We start from the raw sequence: 19,647 nt of genomic DNA on the forward strand, positions 1-19,647 counted from the left end.
GAGGCAAACGTTGGATGGTTTAGGTTGTGTTTTGTTTTCTTTATTTTGCTCGAGGACTAGCAAAAGCTAAGTGTGGGGGAATTTGATAGGAGCATATTTATGCGACTTAGTTAACATGTTTTCTTGCACTTACTTAGTTATTGCTTATTTTAGTATTTAAAGCTATTTTCGTGTGTTTGTAGGTCCAAAGGGTTAATGTGGCTAAGAAGTGCATTTTGGAGCATTTTGGAGCATTTTTGGGCATGGAATGGATGGCATATGCTTGGAGCAAAAGGAATGGATGAAATTTGAAGTTTGTGCATCATCCTCTCCCTATAAATAACCATTTTAGCACACTCATTTCACCCAACACATCCATTCACCTACCACTACATCCACTCATTTCACCCAACACATTCACCTACCACTACATCTCATTTCACCCAACACATTCACCTACCACTACATCCACTCATTTCACCCAACACATCCATTCTCCAAACATCCATCCACTGCACCCATTACATCCACTCATTACCAAACACTCATCCACAACACCCATTACATCCACCCACTACACCCATTACATCCACTCATTACCAAACACTCATCCACTACACCCATTACATTCACTCATTACCAAACATCCACCCACTACATGAAGGATGCTTTTGTGAAAACATGTTCATTTGAATAACATCTATAGCATGCATTTAACAATTAAAAGGCGAAATCATGCTTGCAAGCATTCAAAAAACAAAACATTACCCATGAAATTCAAAGCCTAGTAGATTGGTGAACCAAGACTCAACTCAAATCAAAGTGAGTTGAGAAATATATACCTTTGTAGATTCCTCTTTGCATAAGCAAAGGCTAATCACCCAAAGAGAGGGCCTTCATTCCTTGCATCTAAAATCTATGGATTTGGATGGAAGAATATGGTTCTCCAAGTTCCCAAAAATAGAGAACCTCTAAGTCTCCACACCAAGGTTAGATTTAAGTAGAAATGAGTGACCTTGGAGGAGTAGGATTGCTAGATACACCCTCTAAGGGGGCCGGCCTCCTAGAGAGAAAAGGAGAGACATGTTCTCTCTAATTTTCTCCAAAAGAACCCTTTATGAATTTTAGGCTATAAAGTTCTTTATATAGTCACTTCTTTAAATGACCTAAAGAACCAAAAACCCTAATTCAACACACATGGCCGGCCACATAGGGATTTGGGCTTTTGGGCCTTTGTGAATCTTTATTCATTAAATTGTCATACAACTTAAGTCAATGGGCTTGACGTTCGAAGCCCATTGGGCCTTAAGGTCCAAAACTATCCCGAGGTCTTTAACGAACTTATTCGTTTGATTAATTAACATATTAATTAATCCTTGCCATAAATAATTAAACCATTTAATTATTCTTACTCATCTCCATTGTTTCTTCAATCTCCACCTTACACGGTGTACGATCCATTAGGTTCCTTTTAGCGAGGTAGTGGGCAATTAAAACTCTTTAAAATCGATTGTAAATTGAAACTTACTTTCAATTCTCCCTTTAGTGATTATACACGTTTAGGGCTTCCACAAACCATGAGTGACACCTAGCAGCATATCATGGTTACCCAAGCTAATCAGAAGAGGTAGAGAACCTATTCAGTTTAGGATTACAAATGCAATACGGTCTTTCTCTAATACAATACTCTTGACCACATTGTTTGGTTTGATAGTTTATTCATGTCTACTATCCAATGTAATTCGTGTGCTCATATGATTACCTTGAATGTGATTTGGAACGACTTCTTAAATCTCATTCATACTCTGGCCAGAGATTCTAAATCATATCATAGTGTATTCTCCCCCAAACGGTTTGAAGGTTAGAGATCCCTTCTTGCGCATTCACTTGCCTCCATAGCTAAGTGGCTTAACCCCAACGATGCCGTGGACACCCGCAGATGGGGTGACTTTGACATAATTAAAGATCAAGGACTTAACCACAAGACAAACGTGATGCCTCAGGTCAAAGGACTACTTTGTATTATCCCAACCATGAGTTCTCATGTGACATGAATATGAGAACTCTTCGTTGATCGTGTTCAGTGAACTCATTCTCTATTGAGCACCTACGTACTTGTCTTGATGTCACACACACCAATGACTCGAGACTAGTCACTCTCCCTGAGAGAAGACACAGCACGTACTGATCTTAACGGACTGTCAATGCCCAATTGGCAATCCTATGATTAGGAACGTTTAGGATGTGTCTACGAAAGAATGGTCTCATGAATCTAACTTCTTTAGATCGCATTCTCCCAATCGCATATTCCTTGGACTTATCGTTTAAGCATATAACATTTATATGAGACGGCTCAAACAATAATCTTTGCCCTTGATATTAAACTAGATTAGTTTAACATGTGAAATGTCCGTAAAGTATCATCATATGATTGGTTTTAGGGCACATTTCCAACACTACACCCATTACATCCACTCATTACCAAATATCCACCCACTACACCCATTACATCCACTCATTACCAAACACTACTCATTACCAAACATTCATCCACTCATTACCAAACATCCACCCACTACACCCATTACATCCACTCATTACCACAACACTCGCCCACTACACCCATTACATCCACTCATTACAACTCCATACACTCCTCTCCCTAGCCTATAAATACATCCACCCTTCACCATAATTTGGGGGCGATCATCCAAAGACACTACATTTTACATCTCACCAATCCATACACTTTCATCTCTTAGCCGTGCAAATCCATTCCATCCATATATCCATACACATCCTAGACACTTGTGCTACAACAAGGTGGTGAAAACAAAGGTCCTTGGCGTTTCAAGCTTGGAACTTTGGAGCGTTCTAGGTGTACTTCGTTCTTGCTTTCAATGTATACTTTGTTATTTTCTAATTTTGTTGCAATTATGAGTGGCTAAACCCCTATTTAGTTAGGGGGAAGTTTGAAGCCATGAACATGCTTGAGATTTGAATTGATTTCTTCCAATTGTGATTTGATAAGTTGTGATTGCAATTCAATTATCTATTTTATTCATAATTGATTCTTGTATGTTTATTAAGGATGCATACTTAGTTTTCATGCATAAATTAGATGCTAGAATATAAATGAGTTTCACCTAATTGTTACAAGTTCATATTCATGAGTAGTGAAGGTTGTTTATCACGATCGCGTTAATTGAATTCTTGGCAATTGTATCATGCATTCATAGTTATAATTGCCTCGTCAACACTTATGATTTTCATTGAACGTAATGATCTCTGATTGTATCTCTATTATGCATTCATATAGGGGACTTTTAGAGAATGATTTAGGTTGTCGCATGCATTCATCCAATTCAATGAGTAAAGGAAAATCTGAGGGTTAATTTGTGCATCACGGTTAATCTGGGGTGTTGAGCATCATAGTTTATTGAAAAGCAATTGGAAATCGATTCATGTACAAGTGTGTCATGTGTGAAGAACGGACCTCGAACTAATCCATCCATCATTTTATTTCTCAAATTCATTTTATAATCTGCCTAGTTTTATAACTTGCTTGTTTATTTCAAATTCATCCAAATCAAAACCCCCATTTTACTTTCTTGTTCCAAAGTGTTTAAAATCTGTTTTGTTTGTGTTTTAGAGTGTTTTGATTTAAGTCAAAACACTAAATTCGTCCAAAGTTGTGTTAGAGTCAAATCTGCCCAGTTTGTGTTTTTAGGCAGTTTTAAGTGTTTTTAAGTTGTTTTGAGTCTTTAGAATCTGTTTTGAGTCACTTGAGTCTATTCAAACGTTTTTAACTTTGTTTTTATGTTTTTGAGTAAGTTTAGAGGTTTTAGCAAGCCCTCCTAATCCCTAGTTTAGAACGATCCCTACTTGCATTTATACTACAATTTGACAACAAGAGGGTTTAATTTGAGTGCTTAACTTTCATAGCATCACTCTAGCATCAGATTTATACATGCTAATTAAGTGTCGACCCTCAATCAACAAAAACAAATAAGTTATCAATCAAACAGTTAAGCCAATTGCATTCATAATTCAAGAATTCATAACTGGAATTTATAAACTCATATTGCACACATAATCATGGCTTTGAAATCACCCCTAGCCAAGAGGGGTTTAGCCACTCATGTTTACAGCAAAACGAAAGGAAAATAAATTAAACATTGTAAATATAGAACGAATTACACCTAGAATGCTCCAACAATCAAGCTTGAACATCCAAGAGTCCTTCATTCATTCTTCTTGTTGTGGCACAAAGGTGGATAGAGTGTATGAGATGTGTTTAGGGGTTAGGAAGGTGGTCTAGGGTGGATGGCTATGGCAAGGATGTGTGTGTATGGTTTTTGGATGTGTATGGGTGTGGCTCTTGTGTATAAAATGATCAATGGATCCCTGATGTGGCTAAGGATGGTAGTATTTAAGGTTTTTGGAAATCAAAAACCCTAACTTATTTAGGTAACAGAAATTAAGTCAAAACCTAAAGGGAAATCAGAATTAAAGTCAGAATTTTAGAGAGAAAAGGAAAGGAATTGCGGCTGGATGTTTTTTAAAGAAAGGGAATGTGATTTGATGTAGGGAATAGGAAAGAAACACTCTCCCTTGCATGGCAAGGAAGAGAAAGGGAAAGGAGAGGTGCGGCACCACGAGGGCAGGGATTTAAGTCTTCTAGAAGTTCTTATTTAGATACTAAATATGATTACGAGTCTTCTTTGTTGCTAGAACTTAGGGACTTTGAGGATTAGGAAAGGTTAAAACCAAAGTAGGAAACCTTGGCTTAACATTCCTTCTTCTTGTAGGAATCCATCTTCAATTAGGAATCCTAGCATCTTTAGGTCTTTAATTTCATCCATCTCCCTTGCTCCAAGCATGTGATATCCATTCCAAGCCTAAAACTGCTCTAAAAAGCTCCAAAATGCTCTTGTTTGCCTCTTTAACCCTTTGGACCTACAAACACACGAAAATGGCTTGAAATACTAATTTAACTAAGAAATAACAACCTAAGGGTTGTAACGGGGCTAAGGAGTATTGGCTAACAAAGAAAGGTAAGTAAAAACAGACGTTCTTAAAGCGATAGTAAGCGAAGCAATGAAATCAACTTAGAATTCACTCTTGAATGCAGCAAATAACTTGAAACACTAAGGGGATTTCGTACAACTTAGGGTCATATTCAAACTTTTTGGACCCTTTCTTCAACAACCAATACTTGTGAGCTCTTCCTCACTTATTTCACACATTTTTTTTTCTTTTTCCTTTTCCCCGTGCCCTATTCATTGTTTGGCACACTAAATGTACTACTTTATAGCTTTCCAACAAAAGACCTTCCCCCACACTTGTTTTTTGCATAATGTCAAATAAAAGGAATTCTTTCTAAGTTATGCTTCTTAATCCTTTAAGAACAAGGATATGGATAGTCCTATTCTAGGCTAGGTAAGGATAATGTGGCTAACAAAGAAAATAGGCTAAATAAGGCTCAACGGGGTTAATCCTACAATACATATGCTAAGGGTAAGGCTTTTTGGTTCTGGTCTAACTAAAACTTCATCTTGTTATATGTTATGCACTCAATTTCATGCTTTGAATGAAACGGACAAGAGTTCTAGTATTTGGAACTAAATGATGAAACGCATTCTACGTAGCAACCAAGCAAAGAATGATGAGATCATGCAACGACTTTAGAAAACAACAAATTCACAGATTAATAACTCTCCAAATAAAGTATAGGCTCAAGTCTCTTAGGGTTGTAGCGTAAGTTGAGTTCCTTCAAGCATGTTACAAAAACTAATTTTTTTTCCATGTTTGTTGAGTACATGTGAATTCGTTAATGACAACTACAACCAAGTATAAACCAAAGAGCATATCAAACTTTCATCCATGTTTGTAACTTTCTTTAACAGTCATGCAATTAAAAATCAAATCCTCATCATTGTGTTGGAAGGTACCCTAAGACAAACACATAAAAATGACTCTAAAACGACTCTTTTTGGGTTTTTTAGAACTTTTTCAAATTTTTGTCTTGAATTTTCATATTTTCTTTTAAAAACACACCAAAACACACTAAAAACACTCAAAAACAGTGAAAAACAACTCAAGAAATGCTAGGTGGTAAAATCCTTCGAATTTTCAACAAAAACACTTGTTTACCCCCTCCCCCCCAACACTTAAACCAAACATTATCCTCAATATTTTAAACATAAACTCACACATAAGCAAGCAAATGACACAACTAACAAACATGACAAGCATGGCAAAGATAAAGCAATAAAATGTAGGGTTTAGGAACTCAAATCTGGTTGTGATGTCGGAGCTTCCTAGTTCTTCTTTATTTGCATGGGTTGCCTCCCAAGAAGCGCTTGCTTTAACGTCTTCTAGCCGGACGATACCTCATTTTAAGCTTCGTTGGAGCCCACGGCCTGGAGGGGTATGTCTTCCACAACATGCTCCTCAAAGTGGTCATAATATGGCTTCAAATGATGTCCATTCACTTTGAAATCGTTTCCGGTCTTTAAACTTTGAATTTAGACTGCACTATAAGGAAAGACATTAGTAACAACAAATGGGCCCATCCATTTAGAACGTAACTTACCTGGAAAGAATCAAAGGCATGAATTAAAGAGTAACACTTTCTACCCTACGACAAACGTCTGGGAACGAATCATCTTGTCATGGAATGCCTTCGACTTCTCTTTGTAAATAAAAGCGTTCTCATACGCCTCGTTCCGAATCTCTTCAAGTTCATTCAATTGAAGCTTCCTATTAATTCTAGCCGCATCAAGGTCCATATTGAACGTTTTGACGGCTCAATGTGCTTTGTGCTCCAATTCAACCAGAAGATGGCATGGTTTCCCATAGATAAGCCGAAATTGAGACATCCCAATTGGGGTTTTGTAGGTTGTGCGATACGCCCACAATGCATCATTCAAATGCAAGCTCCAATCTTTCCGGTTTGGCCTAACGGTCTTCTCCAAAATCTGTTTGATTTCTTGATTAGAAACCTCGACTTGCCCACTTGTTTGAGGATGATAAGGTGTTGCCACCTTATGCGTGACGTTATACTTCTTGAGCAGCACCTCAATGGTTCGATTGCAAAAATGGGAACCCCCATCACTTATAAGAACTCTTGGCATTCCAAATCTAGCAAATATGTTAGTTTTCACAAAATCTGCAACCACTTTGGAATCATTAGTACTGGTGGCTTTTGCTTCCACCCATTTCGAAACGTAATTAACTACAAGTAAAATATAAACAAAACCATGAGATGAAGGAAGAGGACCCATGAAATCAATGCCCCAAACATCAAACATTTCGACACAAACGATAGGGGCCTGCGGCATTTGATCTTTTGAACCAATATTTCCGGTTCTTTGACAACGATCACATGTTATGCAAAACGTTCTAGCATCCTTAAAGATAGTAGGCCAATAAAAACCACGTTCAAGTACTTTACGTGCAGTCCTTTAAGTGCCAAAGTGACCTCCACATGCATAAGAGTGACAAAAAGTTAAAATCGAATGAAATTCAGAATCATGCACAAACCTACAAATGATTTGATCAGCATAGTATTTCCACAAATAAAGATCATCCCACACATAAAAACGAGCTTCTTTCTTAACTTTATCACGTTGGTGCTTATTTAGAGTGCTTGGAAGTTGTTTAGTGACCAAATAGTTAACTAAATCGGCATAACATGGCTCACTTATCTCGATGGACAACAGCTGCTCATCTGGGAATGTCTCTGGGATAGGCACGACATCCTCTTCATGCACCATACCGCTCAAGTGGTTAGCCACCACGTTTTCACTTCTTTTCATGTCCCGAATTTCGATATCGAACTCTTGGAGAAGAAGCATCCAACGAATGTGCCTTGGTTTGGCCTCCTTCTTTGTAAGTACTTCAACGCTGCATGATCAGAGTAGATTATAACTTTAGTACCAAGTAAATAAGAACGAAACTTATCTAAAGTAAAAACAACAGCAAGAAGTTCTTTTTCCGTTGTGGAATAGTTCAATTGAGCGTCATTCAAGGTCCGAGAGGCATAGTATATGATGTGTGGCTGCTTGTCCATTCTTTGTCCTAAAACAGCCCCTAATGCATAATCAGAAGCATCGCACATAAGCTCAAAAGGAAGGCTCTAATTTGGTGGAACAATGATGGGGGCCGAAGTGAGCATCTCATTGAGGTGTTTGAAGGCCTTCTCACATTCCTTATCGAACTTGAAAGGCACATCTTTCTGAAAGAGACGACAAAGGGGGTTTGAAATCTTTGAAAAGTCCTTGATGAATCACCTATAGAATCCTGCATGTCTAAGAAAAGAACGAACCTTTCTAACCAAAGTAGGATAGGGTAAGTAGCATACAAGATCTATTTTCGATTTATCAACCTTAATTCCTCTTTCTGAAACGATATGACCTAAAACTATACCTTGTTTTACCATAAAGTGACATTTCTCCCAATTTAAAACAAGGTTAGTTTCAACGCATCGTTTCAGGATTAATGTGAGATTGTCCAAACAATTATCAAATGAATCACCAAATACACTAAAATCATCCATTAATACCTCAATAGTCTTCTCAACGAAATCTGAAAAGATGCTTACCATACTTCGTTGAAATGTGGCAGGTGCATTGCATAAACCGAATGGCATGCGTCGATAGGCAATGGTACCAAAGAGGCACGTGAAAGTGGTCTTTTCTTGGTCATCCGGAGCTATGACAATCTGATTATATCCTGAATAACCATCAAGAAAACAATAAAAAGAATGACCGGCTAACATTTCAAGCATGTGATCAATGAACGGCAAAGGGAAGTGCTCATTCCTGGTGGTGGTGTTGAGCTTCCTATAATCAATGCAAACTCACCAACCTGTTTGGATACGGGTTGGCACAAGCTCATTCTCGGCATTCTTCACCACTGTAACGCCCGATTTCTTTGGAACAACTTGAACCCGTGAAACCCAATGGCTATCCGAGATAGGATAAATCACTCCACAATCGAGAAGCTTGATAATCTCCTTCTTCATAACTTCCATCATCGGAGGGTTGAGTCGGCGTTGAGCCTCTCGTATTGGTTTAGCCCCCTCTTCTAAAAGTATGTGATGCATGCAAGTTGTAGAGCTAATACCTCTAATGTCGGCCAAGGTCCATCCTATGGCTGTTTTATGCTCTTTCAACACTCGAATCAGTTTTTCTTCCTCTAATGCCGTGAGTGTTGAAGAGACTATGACCGGAAATGTTTCTTTGTCTCCCAGATAGACGTACTTCAAATGATTTGGCAACTGTTTAAGTTTATGAATCGGGGCCAGAATCACTGAAGGTAACAACTTATTAATAGAAACGGGAATTGAAATTAGGATCGGAGATTTACCAGGATGTTGTGGCAATGCCCCTAGGGCAGCCACCATCCCGCTAGTTTCATCATTAAGCACGGCCATATTGGGTTCTAGGCCCAATCCCCCGGCAATTGTTGTTTCAAGGGGATCTTTGTCCAACAAATATAGATAATCCTGCGCAATCAAACACATCAATCGAAAAACAAGAGTGATCATCTTGATGGTATTTAATAGCTTCAAAAATATTAAAATCAATAATCTCGCCATCAAATTTCATCGTTAAAGTCCTTTTGAACACATCAATCTTGGTGCAGACTGTTTTCATGAAATGTCTCCTAAGGAGGATCAGCAATGGGGTAGAATCGGCTGAATCTTCCATGTTAAGCATGTAGAAGTCCGCTGGAAAGATCAAATTGTTAACCTGCACCAAAACATCTTCCAAAACTCCTTTCAGATATGCATTAGAACGATCGGCCAATTGAACAATCACACCATCATTTTTAAGCTCTCCTAAGTTCATAGATGCATAAATTGAATAAGGCATGACATTAATTGAAGCTCCTAAGTCTAACTTAGCATGTTCAAACTTAGTATTGCCAATAACATAAGGAATTGTAAAACTACCCGGATCTTGGCATTTAGGTGGTAGTTTGCTTTGTAACACCGCACAAACATTCTCACTTACCTGGACCACTTCCTTGTTCGAAATCTTCTTCCTTGTTGTGCAAAGCTCTTTCAAGAATTTGGCATACTTAGAAACTTGCTTGATTGCATCAAGGAGCGGGATATTGACTTGAACTTTCCTAAAGGTTTCCAGAATGTCTTTCTCATTCTCTTATTTCTTTGGTTGTCTAAACCTACTAGGAAAGGGCATATTTAGTGGAATAGAACTAGAAAAATTCAAATTTGGACTTACCTTGGTGGTTTGGGACAGTTTTGAGGCCTTAGGGGGCTGCAATAAGGGTTGGTCTTCCCCTGCCATGGCCCTTACTTCCTATTCTTCTTCTTGCAGCATCTTTTCATCCTCATTAAAGCCTTGTTTGGATGGTTTTGGGTGATTTTCAAGCTCCTTGCCACTTCTCAACGTAATGGCCTTGGCAGTTTCAAAGCCTCCATTTGGATTCACAATAGTTGAACTAGGAAGTTTGCCATGTTCTCTAAAGTACCCAAGGAACTTTGAAATCTGCCCTATTTGCTTCTTCATGTCACTCATCTCCTTGTCTTGATTTGCTATTCGATTATTTTGATTTTGTAATCCCTATGATACAGAAGTTAGTAATTGAATAGCTTGATCATTATCAAATAGCGAACCTGAGTTTGATTGAGCTGTTTGTGATTGAGGTTGAGATTGTGCGAATGGCCTTTGATATATCCCAGGGGGTGGCTATTGAAATTCTCCTTGTTGAGGTTGTTGAGGCTCCCTCCACTTGAAATTTGGGTGATATTTCCATCCCGAATTGTATGTCTTTGAGTATGGATCATTCCTTTGCTGATTTTAGCCTTGATAACCTATGGCATTGGCACTTTCCCATCCTCCATTCTCTATCAATTGAAGACATTGATCATTAAGATGTCCTTGCATATAGCACACTCCACACACACTTGGTGTAATTCTTTGCATTTTACATCATTCGGCAACCTGAGATACAAGCATAGTGAGGTTAGCTAATTGAGATTGAATTTCAGCTATTGAACTTACCTCATGGACTTGCTGCCATGGGATGTCTCTTTGTCCAACACCTTCGTATTGTTGTGCATTCAAGGCTCAGTTTGCAATTAAGATCTTGGCAGCCACCGCATCTAACATTTGTCTCTCAATTAGAAGGAGTGCCTCGTAGAAATATTGAAGCAAAAGTTCTTCCTTCATTTGATATTGAGGGCATGATGCAACTAGAGTCTTAAAACGCTCATAATACCTTCGAAAGGATTCTCTTTGGCTTTGTTGAATGCCACTAATTCTCCTCCTTAAGAGAATGATTCTCAAAGTTGGGAAAAACTTTTCTAAGAATGCTCACTTCATGCTTTCCCCAGAAATGACGGTTCCAGGTGCCAATTTGTATAACCAATCTTTAGCCTTTTCCAAAAGAGAGAATGGAAAGGTCTTTATCTTCATAATGTTCCCATCGACATTGATGGGTGTCATGCTCAATCATACCACTTCAAACTCCTTAAGATGATTGTTTGGATCTTCCATGGACAGCCCATGGTATTTGGGAATGTGATGCAACAAGCTAGACTTTAATTCGAACTCATCGGTCTTTCCTTTGGCAGCCACGGGGTATTGAATGCAAAGGGTCATGACATTGTCCAACCCCGAGGCTGAAAGTTCTTTGATTGTACGATTGTCTGCTGCCATGACTTGTTCTTCTTCTTCTTCTTCTTCAAATTCAAATTCGGCCTTTGAACTTGAACTAGGTGGATTAGGTTCTGGTTGCTTCCTCTTTCTTCTCAAAGTTCATTCAAAATCGTTGTCAAACTCCAAGATGTTTGCATGAATAGGTTGAGAACTACGAGTCATAAAATAGTACCCAAAACAAGGAACAAAAACAACTCAGCAACCAAGTAGAAGGCACGGCAAAGACAAACATAAACACACACAAACACATGGACACACTTTGACACAACTCGAACAAAAGAGATTAGCAAGTTTGCTAATCCCCGACAACGGCACCAAAATTTGATGTGAAAATTAACTTGACACACAAATTAAACCCTATTGTTGACAATTGTAGTAAAGATGTAAGTAAGGATCGTTCTAGACCGGGGATTAACTAGGGATGCTAATCAACACAAATAAGACTTAAAAACACTAAATTAGACTCTATAGACTCAAAACTGACTCAAAACACTTAAAACAGCAACAAACAATCAAAAAGACTCAACTCTAGACCTAACAAGTGATTTCGACGAAAATAAGACTTAACTTGACTAAAAGACTAAAAGAAAACAGATTTTGACCCAAATAACAAAACTCAATGAAAGGAGGATTGTTTTTGACGAATTTGAAATAGAAAACAAAAACTTTGCATAAAACACTTTATAAAAACGAATTTGGGGAATTGAAAAGGGTTAAAGGCTAGTTAGAGGGTCCTTCTCCACACATGACATATACATACAAACCAATTTCCATTTATTATTCCTTTAGACTATGAATCACAACACCCCAAGTTAACCGTGATAGCACAAATTAACCATCAGATTTTCCTTAACTTATTGAATTGGATGGAATACGCATCGCAACCAAATTATCCTTATCAAGTTCCCTAACTATGAAAAGCATGATAGAAAGACATATCAAGGGTCATTAAGTTCTTTGAAAACCATAAGCATTGACAAAGCATTCGTAACTATGAAAAGCATGATACTTCTGCCTAGAATTTACTAATAGGAGCATATTTATGCGACTTAGTTAGCTTGTTTCTTGGCATTTATGTTGTTTTCCTTAGTTATTTTAGTGTTTAAAGTCATTTTCGTGCAATTTCAGGTTCTAAGGACAAAGTATGCAAAAAGATGCATTTTGGAGCCTTTTGGAGCAGTTTTGGGCATGAATTGAATATCTTATGCTTGGAGTAATATTGATTGACGAAATTGAAGGCCTAAAGGATGTTAGAAGTCAGTTTGGAAGCTTAGAAGACACAATTTCAGCACCTCCTACAAAGGTGGCGCCTTGTCCCCTTTGTGCTTCATCCTTGTCTCCTCTTGTGCAACAATTTCCCTTGCCATGTTTCCCTAATTTCTGAACCAAAAACACCTTTCCCTTTCTCCCTTGTCCCTTGCCGCACCATACATCCTCTTTCCCTTTTAATTTCTGACCTTAAGTACCTTTCCTATATTGTGCCACATCTTTGTTACCTATTTCTCTTTAATTTTTGATTCTTTCTTACCTATTTTTGACCCAAAATTACATTCCCTTTTGTTTCAATTCTTGCTGCACAAGGGGAGAGCATTCTTACCTATTTTGTGCCTCAAAACACATTCCTAAATCTGTCCTACAATTTCTGCCGAATTTCCCTTTCCTACAATTCTTGATTCTTTCTTACCTATCTTTAATTCATGCACCTTTCTTGCCTATTTTCCATTGATTTCTGACTTTTAATTATAAGACAAGATAGCTAAGTTATTTCTTTCCCTATAACACATCAAAACCGTGCCTTAGCCTATATATACCACCCTTTGTCGCAAGTTCTGGGGGCTCTTCTGATCAGCCATTCCACATTCCACCTTTCACCATAACCAACCTATATCCATTCACTCACATTCACGCAGAAACCATCCAACCTCCCTTTGCCGTGCCCATCCTTCACCAATCTCCATAACTTCTGACCCTAAACACAATCCATACACTCACCCACTTGTGTGCTGCAGCAAGAAGGAAGAATGTGATAGGAGCATTTTTATGCGACTTAATTGGCTTGTTCTCATGCATTTATGTTGTTTTTCCTTAGTTAGTTTAGTGTTTAAAGTCATTTTCGTGCAATTTCAGGTTTTATTGTCAAAGTATGCAAAAAGGAGCATTTTGGAGCTTTTAGGAGCAAAATTGGGCTTGGAATGAAGTGCATATGCATGGAGCAAGGAGTATGGACGAATTTGAAGTCAAAACATCAAATGAACATGCTAAAAATCTGGTGAAACAAACACAAGTTGCAAGAAGGGATAGGTTTCTAGAAGGATTGACCAAAATTCCACTCAAAACCATGTTCACACCAAAAATCACATCCTTGCCGTGCATCCTTGATGCTTTCACACCAGAAAATTGAGTGAATGATTCAATACCTAACCAACTAGGAAATTGAATAAATGATTCATCCCTAAAATCACATGCTTGCCGTGCATTCTTGTTGCTTTCACACCATAAAATTGAGTGAATGATTCAAGACCTAACCCACCATTATTCTCCACATGCTTGCCGCATATCCTTGTTGTTTTCATACCAGAAAATTGAATTAAACAAGTCCATCCTCTCCCTATAAATATCCATGGCAGCAGCCTCATTGAAGACATCCAGAAATTAACCATTCTCCTACCTTGTGTTGCAACAAAGAAGAAGAGGAAAGTTCTTGTACGTGCTTGCTATCCAACATGGATCGTTGGAACGTTTAGGTGTTTTCTTTCTTTTGTTTTCAATGTATAATTCTATTTATCTTTGCTTTGTGAACATGAGGAACTAAACCCCTATTTAGTTAGGGGGAAGTTTGAAGCCATGAACATGCTTGTGATATGAATTGATTTCTTCCAATTGTGATTTGATAAGTTGTGATTGCAATTCAATTATCTATTTTCTTCATAACTGATTCTTGTATGTTTATTAAGGATGCATACTTAGTTTTCATACATGAATTAGATGCTAGAATATAAATGAGTTTCACCTAATTGTTACAAGTTTATATTCATGAGTAGTGAAGGTTGCTTGTCACAATCGCGTTAATTGAATTCTTGGCAAACGTATCATGCATTCATAGTTACAATTGCCTCGTCAACACTTATGATTTTCATTGAACGTAATGATCTCTGATTGTATCTCTATTATGCATTCATATAGGGGACTTTTAGAGAATAATTTGGATTGTCGCATGCATTCATCCAATTCAATAAGTAAAGGAAAATCTGAGGGTTAATTTGTGCATCACGGTCAATCTGGAGTGTTGAGCATCATAGTTTATTGAAAAGCAATTGGAAATCGATTCATGTACAAGTGTGTCATGTGTGAAGAACGGACCTCTAACTAATCCATCCATCATCTTATTTCTCAAATTCGTTTTATAATCTGCCTAGCTAAAAATCTATTTAAGTTTTAGTTTATTTGTTTTACTTTCAACTTCACCAACCCAAAGCCCCCTTTTACTTTCTTGTTTTAAAGTCTTTTGTTTACATTTTTAACTTTGTTTCTTTTTGTTTTTGAGTCAGTTTAGAGGTTTTAGCAAACCCTCCTAATCCCCGGTTTAGAACGATCCCTACTTACATACTTTGCTACAATTGTCAAAAGAGGGTTTAATTTGTGTGCTTATATTATTCGCATCAAATTTTGGCGCCGTTGCCGGGGATTAGCAACTTTGCTAAATCCCCATTGTTTCTTTTTATTTCTTTTTTTTTGTGTGTTTTAATTTTAGTTTTAATTTTATTTGATTTTGTTTATTTTAGGTACTAGTTTATGACTCGTAGTTCTCAACCAGTTCGTGCACATATATCGGAGTTTGACGACAATTTTGAACGAACTTTGAGAAGGAAAAGGAAAGTACCAGAACCTAGTCCACCTAGTTCTAGTTCTGAATCTGAATTTGAAGAAAATGAGGAGGCAGAAAAAGACATGGAGGTGGACAATCGAACAATCAAAGAACTTTCAGCTTCGGGATTGGACAATGCCGCACCTCTATGCATCCAATACCCCGCAGCAGCCCGAGGAAAGACAGAAGAATTTGAATTGAAGTCAAGCTTGTTACACCACATTCCGAAGTACCATGGGTTGTCCATGGAAGATCCTAACAAACACTTGAAAGAATTCGAGGTGGTGTGTTCGAGCATGACCCCCGTCAATGTCGATGGGAGTATTTTGAAGATGAAAGCCTTCCCTTTTTCTCTCTTGGAAAAGGCGAAGGATTGGTTGTACGAATTAGCGCCCGGAACCGTCACATCATGGGAAAGCATGAAACGGGCCTTCTTGGAGAAGTTTTTCCCAACTTCTCGAGTCATCCTCCTACGGAAAAGGATAAGTGGAATTCAACAAGAGGAAGGTGAATCTTTTCCTACTTATTATGAACGTTTTAAATCTCTTGTTGCTTCTTGTCCACAACATCAGATGAAGGAGGAACTTCTTTTGCAATACTTCTACGAGGGGCTACTACCTATCGAACGTCAAATGCTAGATGCCTCGGCGGGAGGAGCCTTGGTGGACAAGACCCCCACGGCAGCAAAGACTTTAATTTCCAACCGTGCGTTGAATGCTCAACAATACGAAGGCGTTGGACAAAGGAGTAACCCACGACCACATCAAGTCAATGAGGTAAGTGCCATAACCGAACTTCAAAATCAAATGGCTAACCTTACTACTTTGCTTTCTCAGGTAGTGGAAGGTCCAAAAGTGCAAAATGTGGCAGCTTGTGGCGTGTGTTCCATGCAAGGCCACCTTACGGACAAGTGCCCAGAGTTGATAGAAAATGGAGGGTGGGAGACCCTCAATGCCGTGGGATTTGGCAACCAATACCAACCAAGGAATGACCCCTTTTCCAATACTTACAATCCCGGTTGGCGTGATCATCCAAATTTCAAATGGTGAGAACCCCAACAAGGCCAACAACAAAGCGGATTTGGGCAACAACCCCCGGGTTTCTATCAAAAGCCGTTTGCACCAACTCAACCCCAAGCACAACCTGCCCAAAAATCAGGTTCGTCTATTGATAATGATCAAAATTTTAATTTACTAACTTCTATGGCGCAGGGAATGCAAAATAGGGACAAAAAGGTGGACGAGTTGGAGAAACAAGTAGGGCAAATTGCCGAGTTCATGGGGCAGTTTCGAGAGCAAGGCAGGTTGCCTAGCTCAACCATTGCAAATCCAAAAGGAGGCTTTGAATCTGCCAAGGCAATCATGTTAAGAAGCGGGAAACAAGTTGGAACAGCCCCACCACCATCCAAATCAGCCCCAAACAAGGTGGAGGAAGTGATAATTGAAGAGAAGGAACAAGGGTTGGCCACGGCAAGGAAAGAGCTTCCTATGCCGCAAGTCTCCATGGCTCCTAAGCCATCCAATCTGCCAAATAAAGGTACAACCGTGTCCAATTCCATTCCTACTAATGATTTTCCTTTGAATGTCCCCTTTCCTAGTAGGTTCAAGCAAACAAAGAAAGAAGAAGCTGAAAAGGACATTCTAGAGACGTTCCGGAAAGTGCAAGTCAATATACCTCTCCTTGACGCAATTAAGCAAGTACCTAGGTACGCCAAGTTTTTGAAGGAACTATGTACAACAAAAAAGAGAATTTCAAACAAAGAGGTTGTCCAGGTAAGTGAGAATGTTTCCGCTGTTTTGCAAAGAAAATTACCTCCTAAATGCAAAGATCCGGGAAGTTTTACAATTCCATGTGTTATAGGCAATACCAAATTTGAACATGCTATGTTAGATCTAGGAGCCTCAATTAACGTCATGCCATACTCAATTTATGCATCAATGAACTTAGGAGAACTTAAAAACGATGGTGTTATAATTCAATTAGCCGATCGTTCTAATGCATATCCGAAAGGAGTTTTGGAGGATGTATTGGTGCAGGTGGATAACTTGATATTTCCAGCGGAATTCTACGTTTTAGAGATGGAGGACTCACCAAATGTCACCCCATTGCCGATTTTACTTGGGAGGCCATTCATGAAAACAGCACGCACCAAGATCGATGTGTTCAAAGGGACGTTGACAATGGAATTTGATGGGGAGATTATTAACTTTAACATTTATGAAGCTATGAAATTTCCTAAAGATGATCATTCTTGTTTTTCTATTGATATATTGGATGAATTGGCGCAGGATTATCTTGATATGTTGGAAGACGATCCACTCGAAACGACAATTGCACAAGGATTTGGCACAAAACCCAACATGGCCGTACCAAATGATGAACATGCCGAGCTTGTGGCTACCTTGGAATCATTGCCAAAACATCATGGTAAGCCGTCTAACCCAATTCCAATTCCCGTTTCCACTAATACGTTGTTACCTTCTGTGATTCAGGCCCCCGTTCTTGAGCTTAAACCGTTGCCGGATCATTTAAAGTATGCATTCTTGGGAGAGGAAGAGACGTTGCCCATCATTGTCTCTTCATCACTCACGACATTAGAGGAAGAAAAGTTGATTCGGGTGTTGAAAGAGCACAAAACAGCCATCGGATGGACATTGGCCGATATAAAGGGAATTAGCCCTACAACGTGCATGCATCGCATCTTTCTAGAGGAGGGGGCTAAACCAACTCGAGAGGCTCAACGCCGACTCAACCCTCCAATGATGGAAGTCGTGAAAAAGGAGATTATAAAGCTTCTCGATTGTGGGGTGATTTATCCAATTTCGGATAGCCGTTGGGTCTCACCGGTTCAAGTTGTCCCAAAGAAGTCCGGAGTCACTGTGGTGAAGAATGCCGAGGACGAGCTTGTGCCAACCCGTATTCAAACAGGTTGGAGAGTATGCATTGACTATAGGAAGCTCAACAACACCACAAGGAATGACCACTTTCCACTACCATTCATCGATCAAATGCTAGAAAGGTTAGCCGGTCATTCTTTTTATTGTTTTCTTGATGGTTATTCGGGATATAATCAAATTGTCATAGCTCCGGAAGACCAAGAAAAGACCACCTTCACGTGCCCATTTGGTACTTTTGCTTACCGCCGCATGCCATTCGGTTTATGCAATGCACCGGCCACGTTCCAACGATGCATGGTAAGTATTTTTTCAGATTTTATTGAGAATATTATTGAGGTATTCATGGATGATTTTAGTGTCTTTGGCGATTCGTTTGATGGTTGCTTGGAAAATCTCACATTAATCTTAAAACGATGCATGGAAACTAACCTCGTTTTAAATTGGGAAAAGTGTCACTTTATGGTAAAACAAGGCATAGTTTTAGGGCATATTATCTCTGAAAACGGCATTGAGGTGGATAAATCCAAAATAGATCTAGTACGTCACTTACCCTCTCCGACTACGGTTAGAGAGGTTCGTTCGTTTCTTGGTCATGCAGGATTTTATCGTAGGTTTATCAAAGATTTTTCGAAGATAGCACAACCTCTTTGCCGTCTCCTACAAAAAGAAGTGGCGTTTGAATTCACCAAGGAGTGCACGACATCATTCAATCAACTCAAGGAGTTGTTAACCACGGCACCCATCATTGTTCCACCAGATTGGAGCCAACCTTTCGAGCTTATGTGCGATGCGTCCGACTACGCTTTAGGGGCTGTTTTGGGACAAAGGAAGGACAAAAAGCAACACGTCATCTACTATGCCTCACGGACGTTGAATGATGCATAATTGAACTATTCCACTACAGAAAAAGAACTTATTGCCATTGTTTTTGCTTTAGACAAGTTTAGATCATATCTAATTGGTACTAAAGTAATTGTTTTCACTAACCATGCAGCATTGAAGTACTTGCTCACCAAAAAGGAGGCCAAGCCACGGCTAATTCGGTGGATGTTGCTACTTCAAGAGTTTGACATAGAGATTTGTGACAAGAAGGGAAGTGAGAACGTAGTGGCTGACCACTTGAGCCGAATGGTGCATAATGAGGAGGCTTTGCCGATTTTGGAGACATTCCCCGATGAACAATTGATGTCCATAAAGGTTAGTGAGCCTT

General features: G+C 38.9%; 1 protein-coding gene across 1 annotated transcript; it reads right to left on the bottom strand.

Moving 5' to 3' along the window:
• Positions 1-6,791: 6,791 nt before the first annotated feature.
• LOC139188573 (uncharacterized) lies at positions 6,792-10,301 on the bottom strand. Its single transcript, XM_070806184.1, has 6 exons — positions 10,236-10,301; positions 10,005-10,082; positions 9,636-9,740; positions 8,854-9,493; positions 8,588-8,718; positions 6,792-7,394 (listed from the first exon to the last, which is right to left on the bottom strand). The coding sequence occupies exons 1-6, from the start codon at positions 10,299-10,301 to the stop codon at positions 6,792-6,794; spliced, it is 1,623 nt and encodes a 540-aa protein (XP_070662285.1).
• Between the last annotated feature and the right edge of the window lie 9,346 nt (positions 10,302-19,647).

This window comes from Malus domestica, chromosome 10 (genome assembly GCF_042453785.1).
Source record: "Malus domestica chromosome 10, GDT2T_hap1".
Taxonomy (NCBI): domain Eukaryota; kingdom Viridiplantae; phylum Streptophyta; class Magnoliopsida; order Rosales; family Rosaceae; genus Malus; species Malus domestica.

What these genes read in the sequence shown, in the direction of transcription:
- LOC139188573 (XM_070806184.1), bottom strand. Translation starts at nt 10,301, where the DNA reads ATGGCAGGGGAAGACCAACCCTTATTGCAGCCCCCTAAGGCCTCAAAA. An exon ending in GCCAACCCGTATCCAAACAG is followed by an intron (nt 8,719 to 8,853) that starts GTTGGTGAGTTT and finishes ATGGTTATTCAG; the next exon opens with GATATAATCAGATTGTCATA. An exon ending in CCACATTTCAACGAAGTATG is followed by an intron (nt 7,395 to 8,587) that starts GTAAGCATCTTT and finishes ACTATCTTTAAG; the next exon opens with GATGCTAGAACGTTTTGCAT.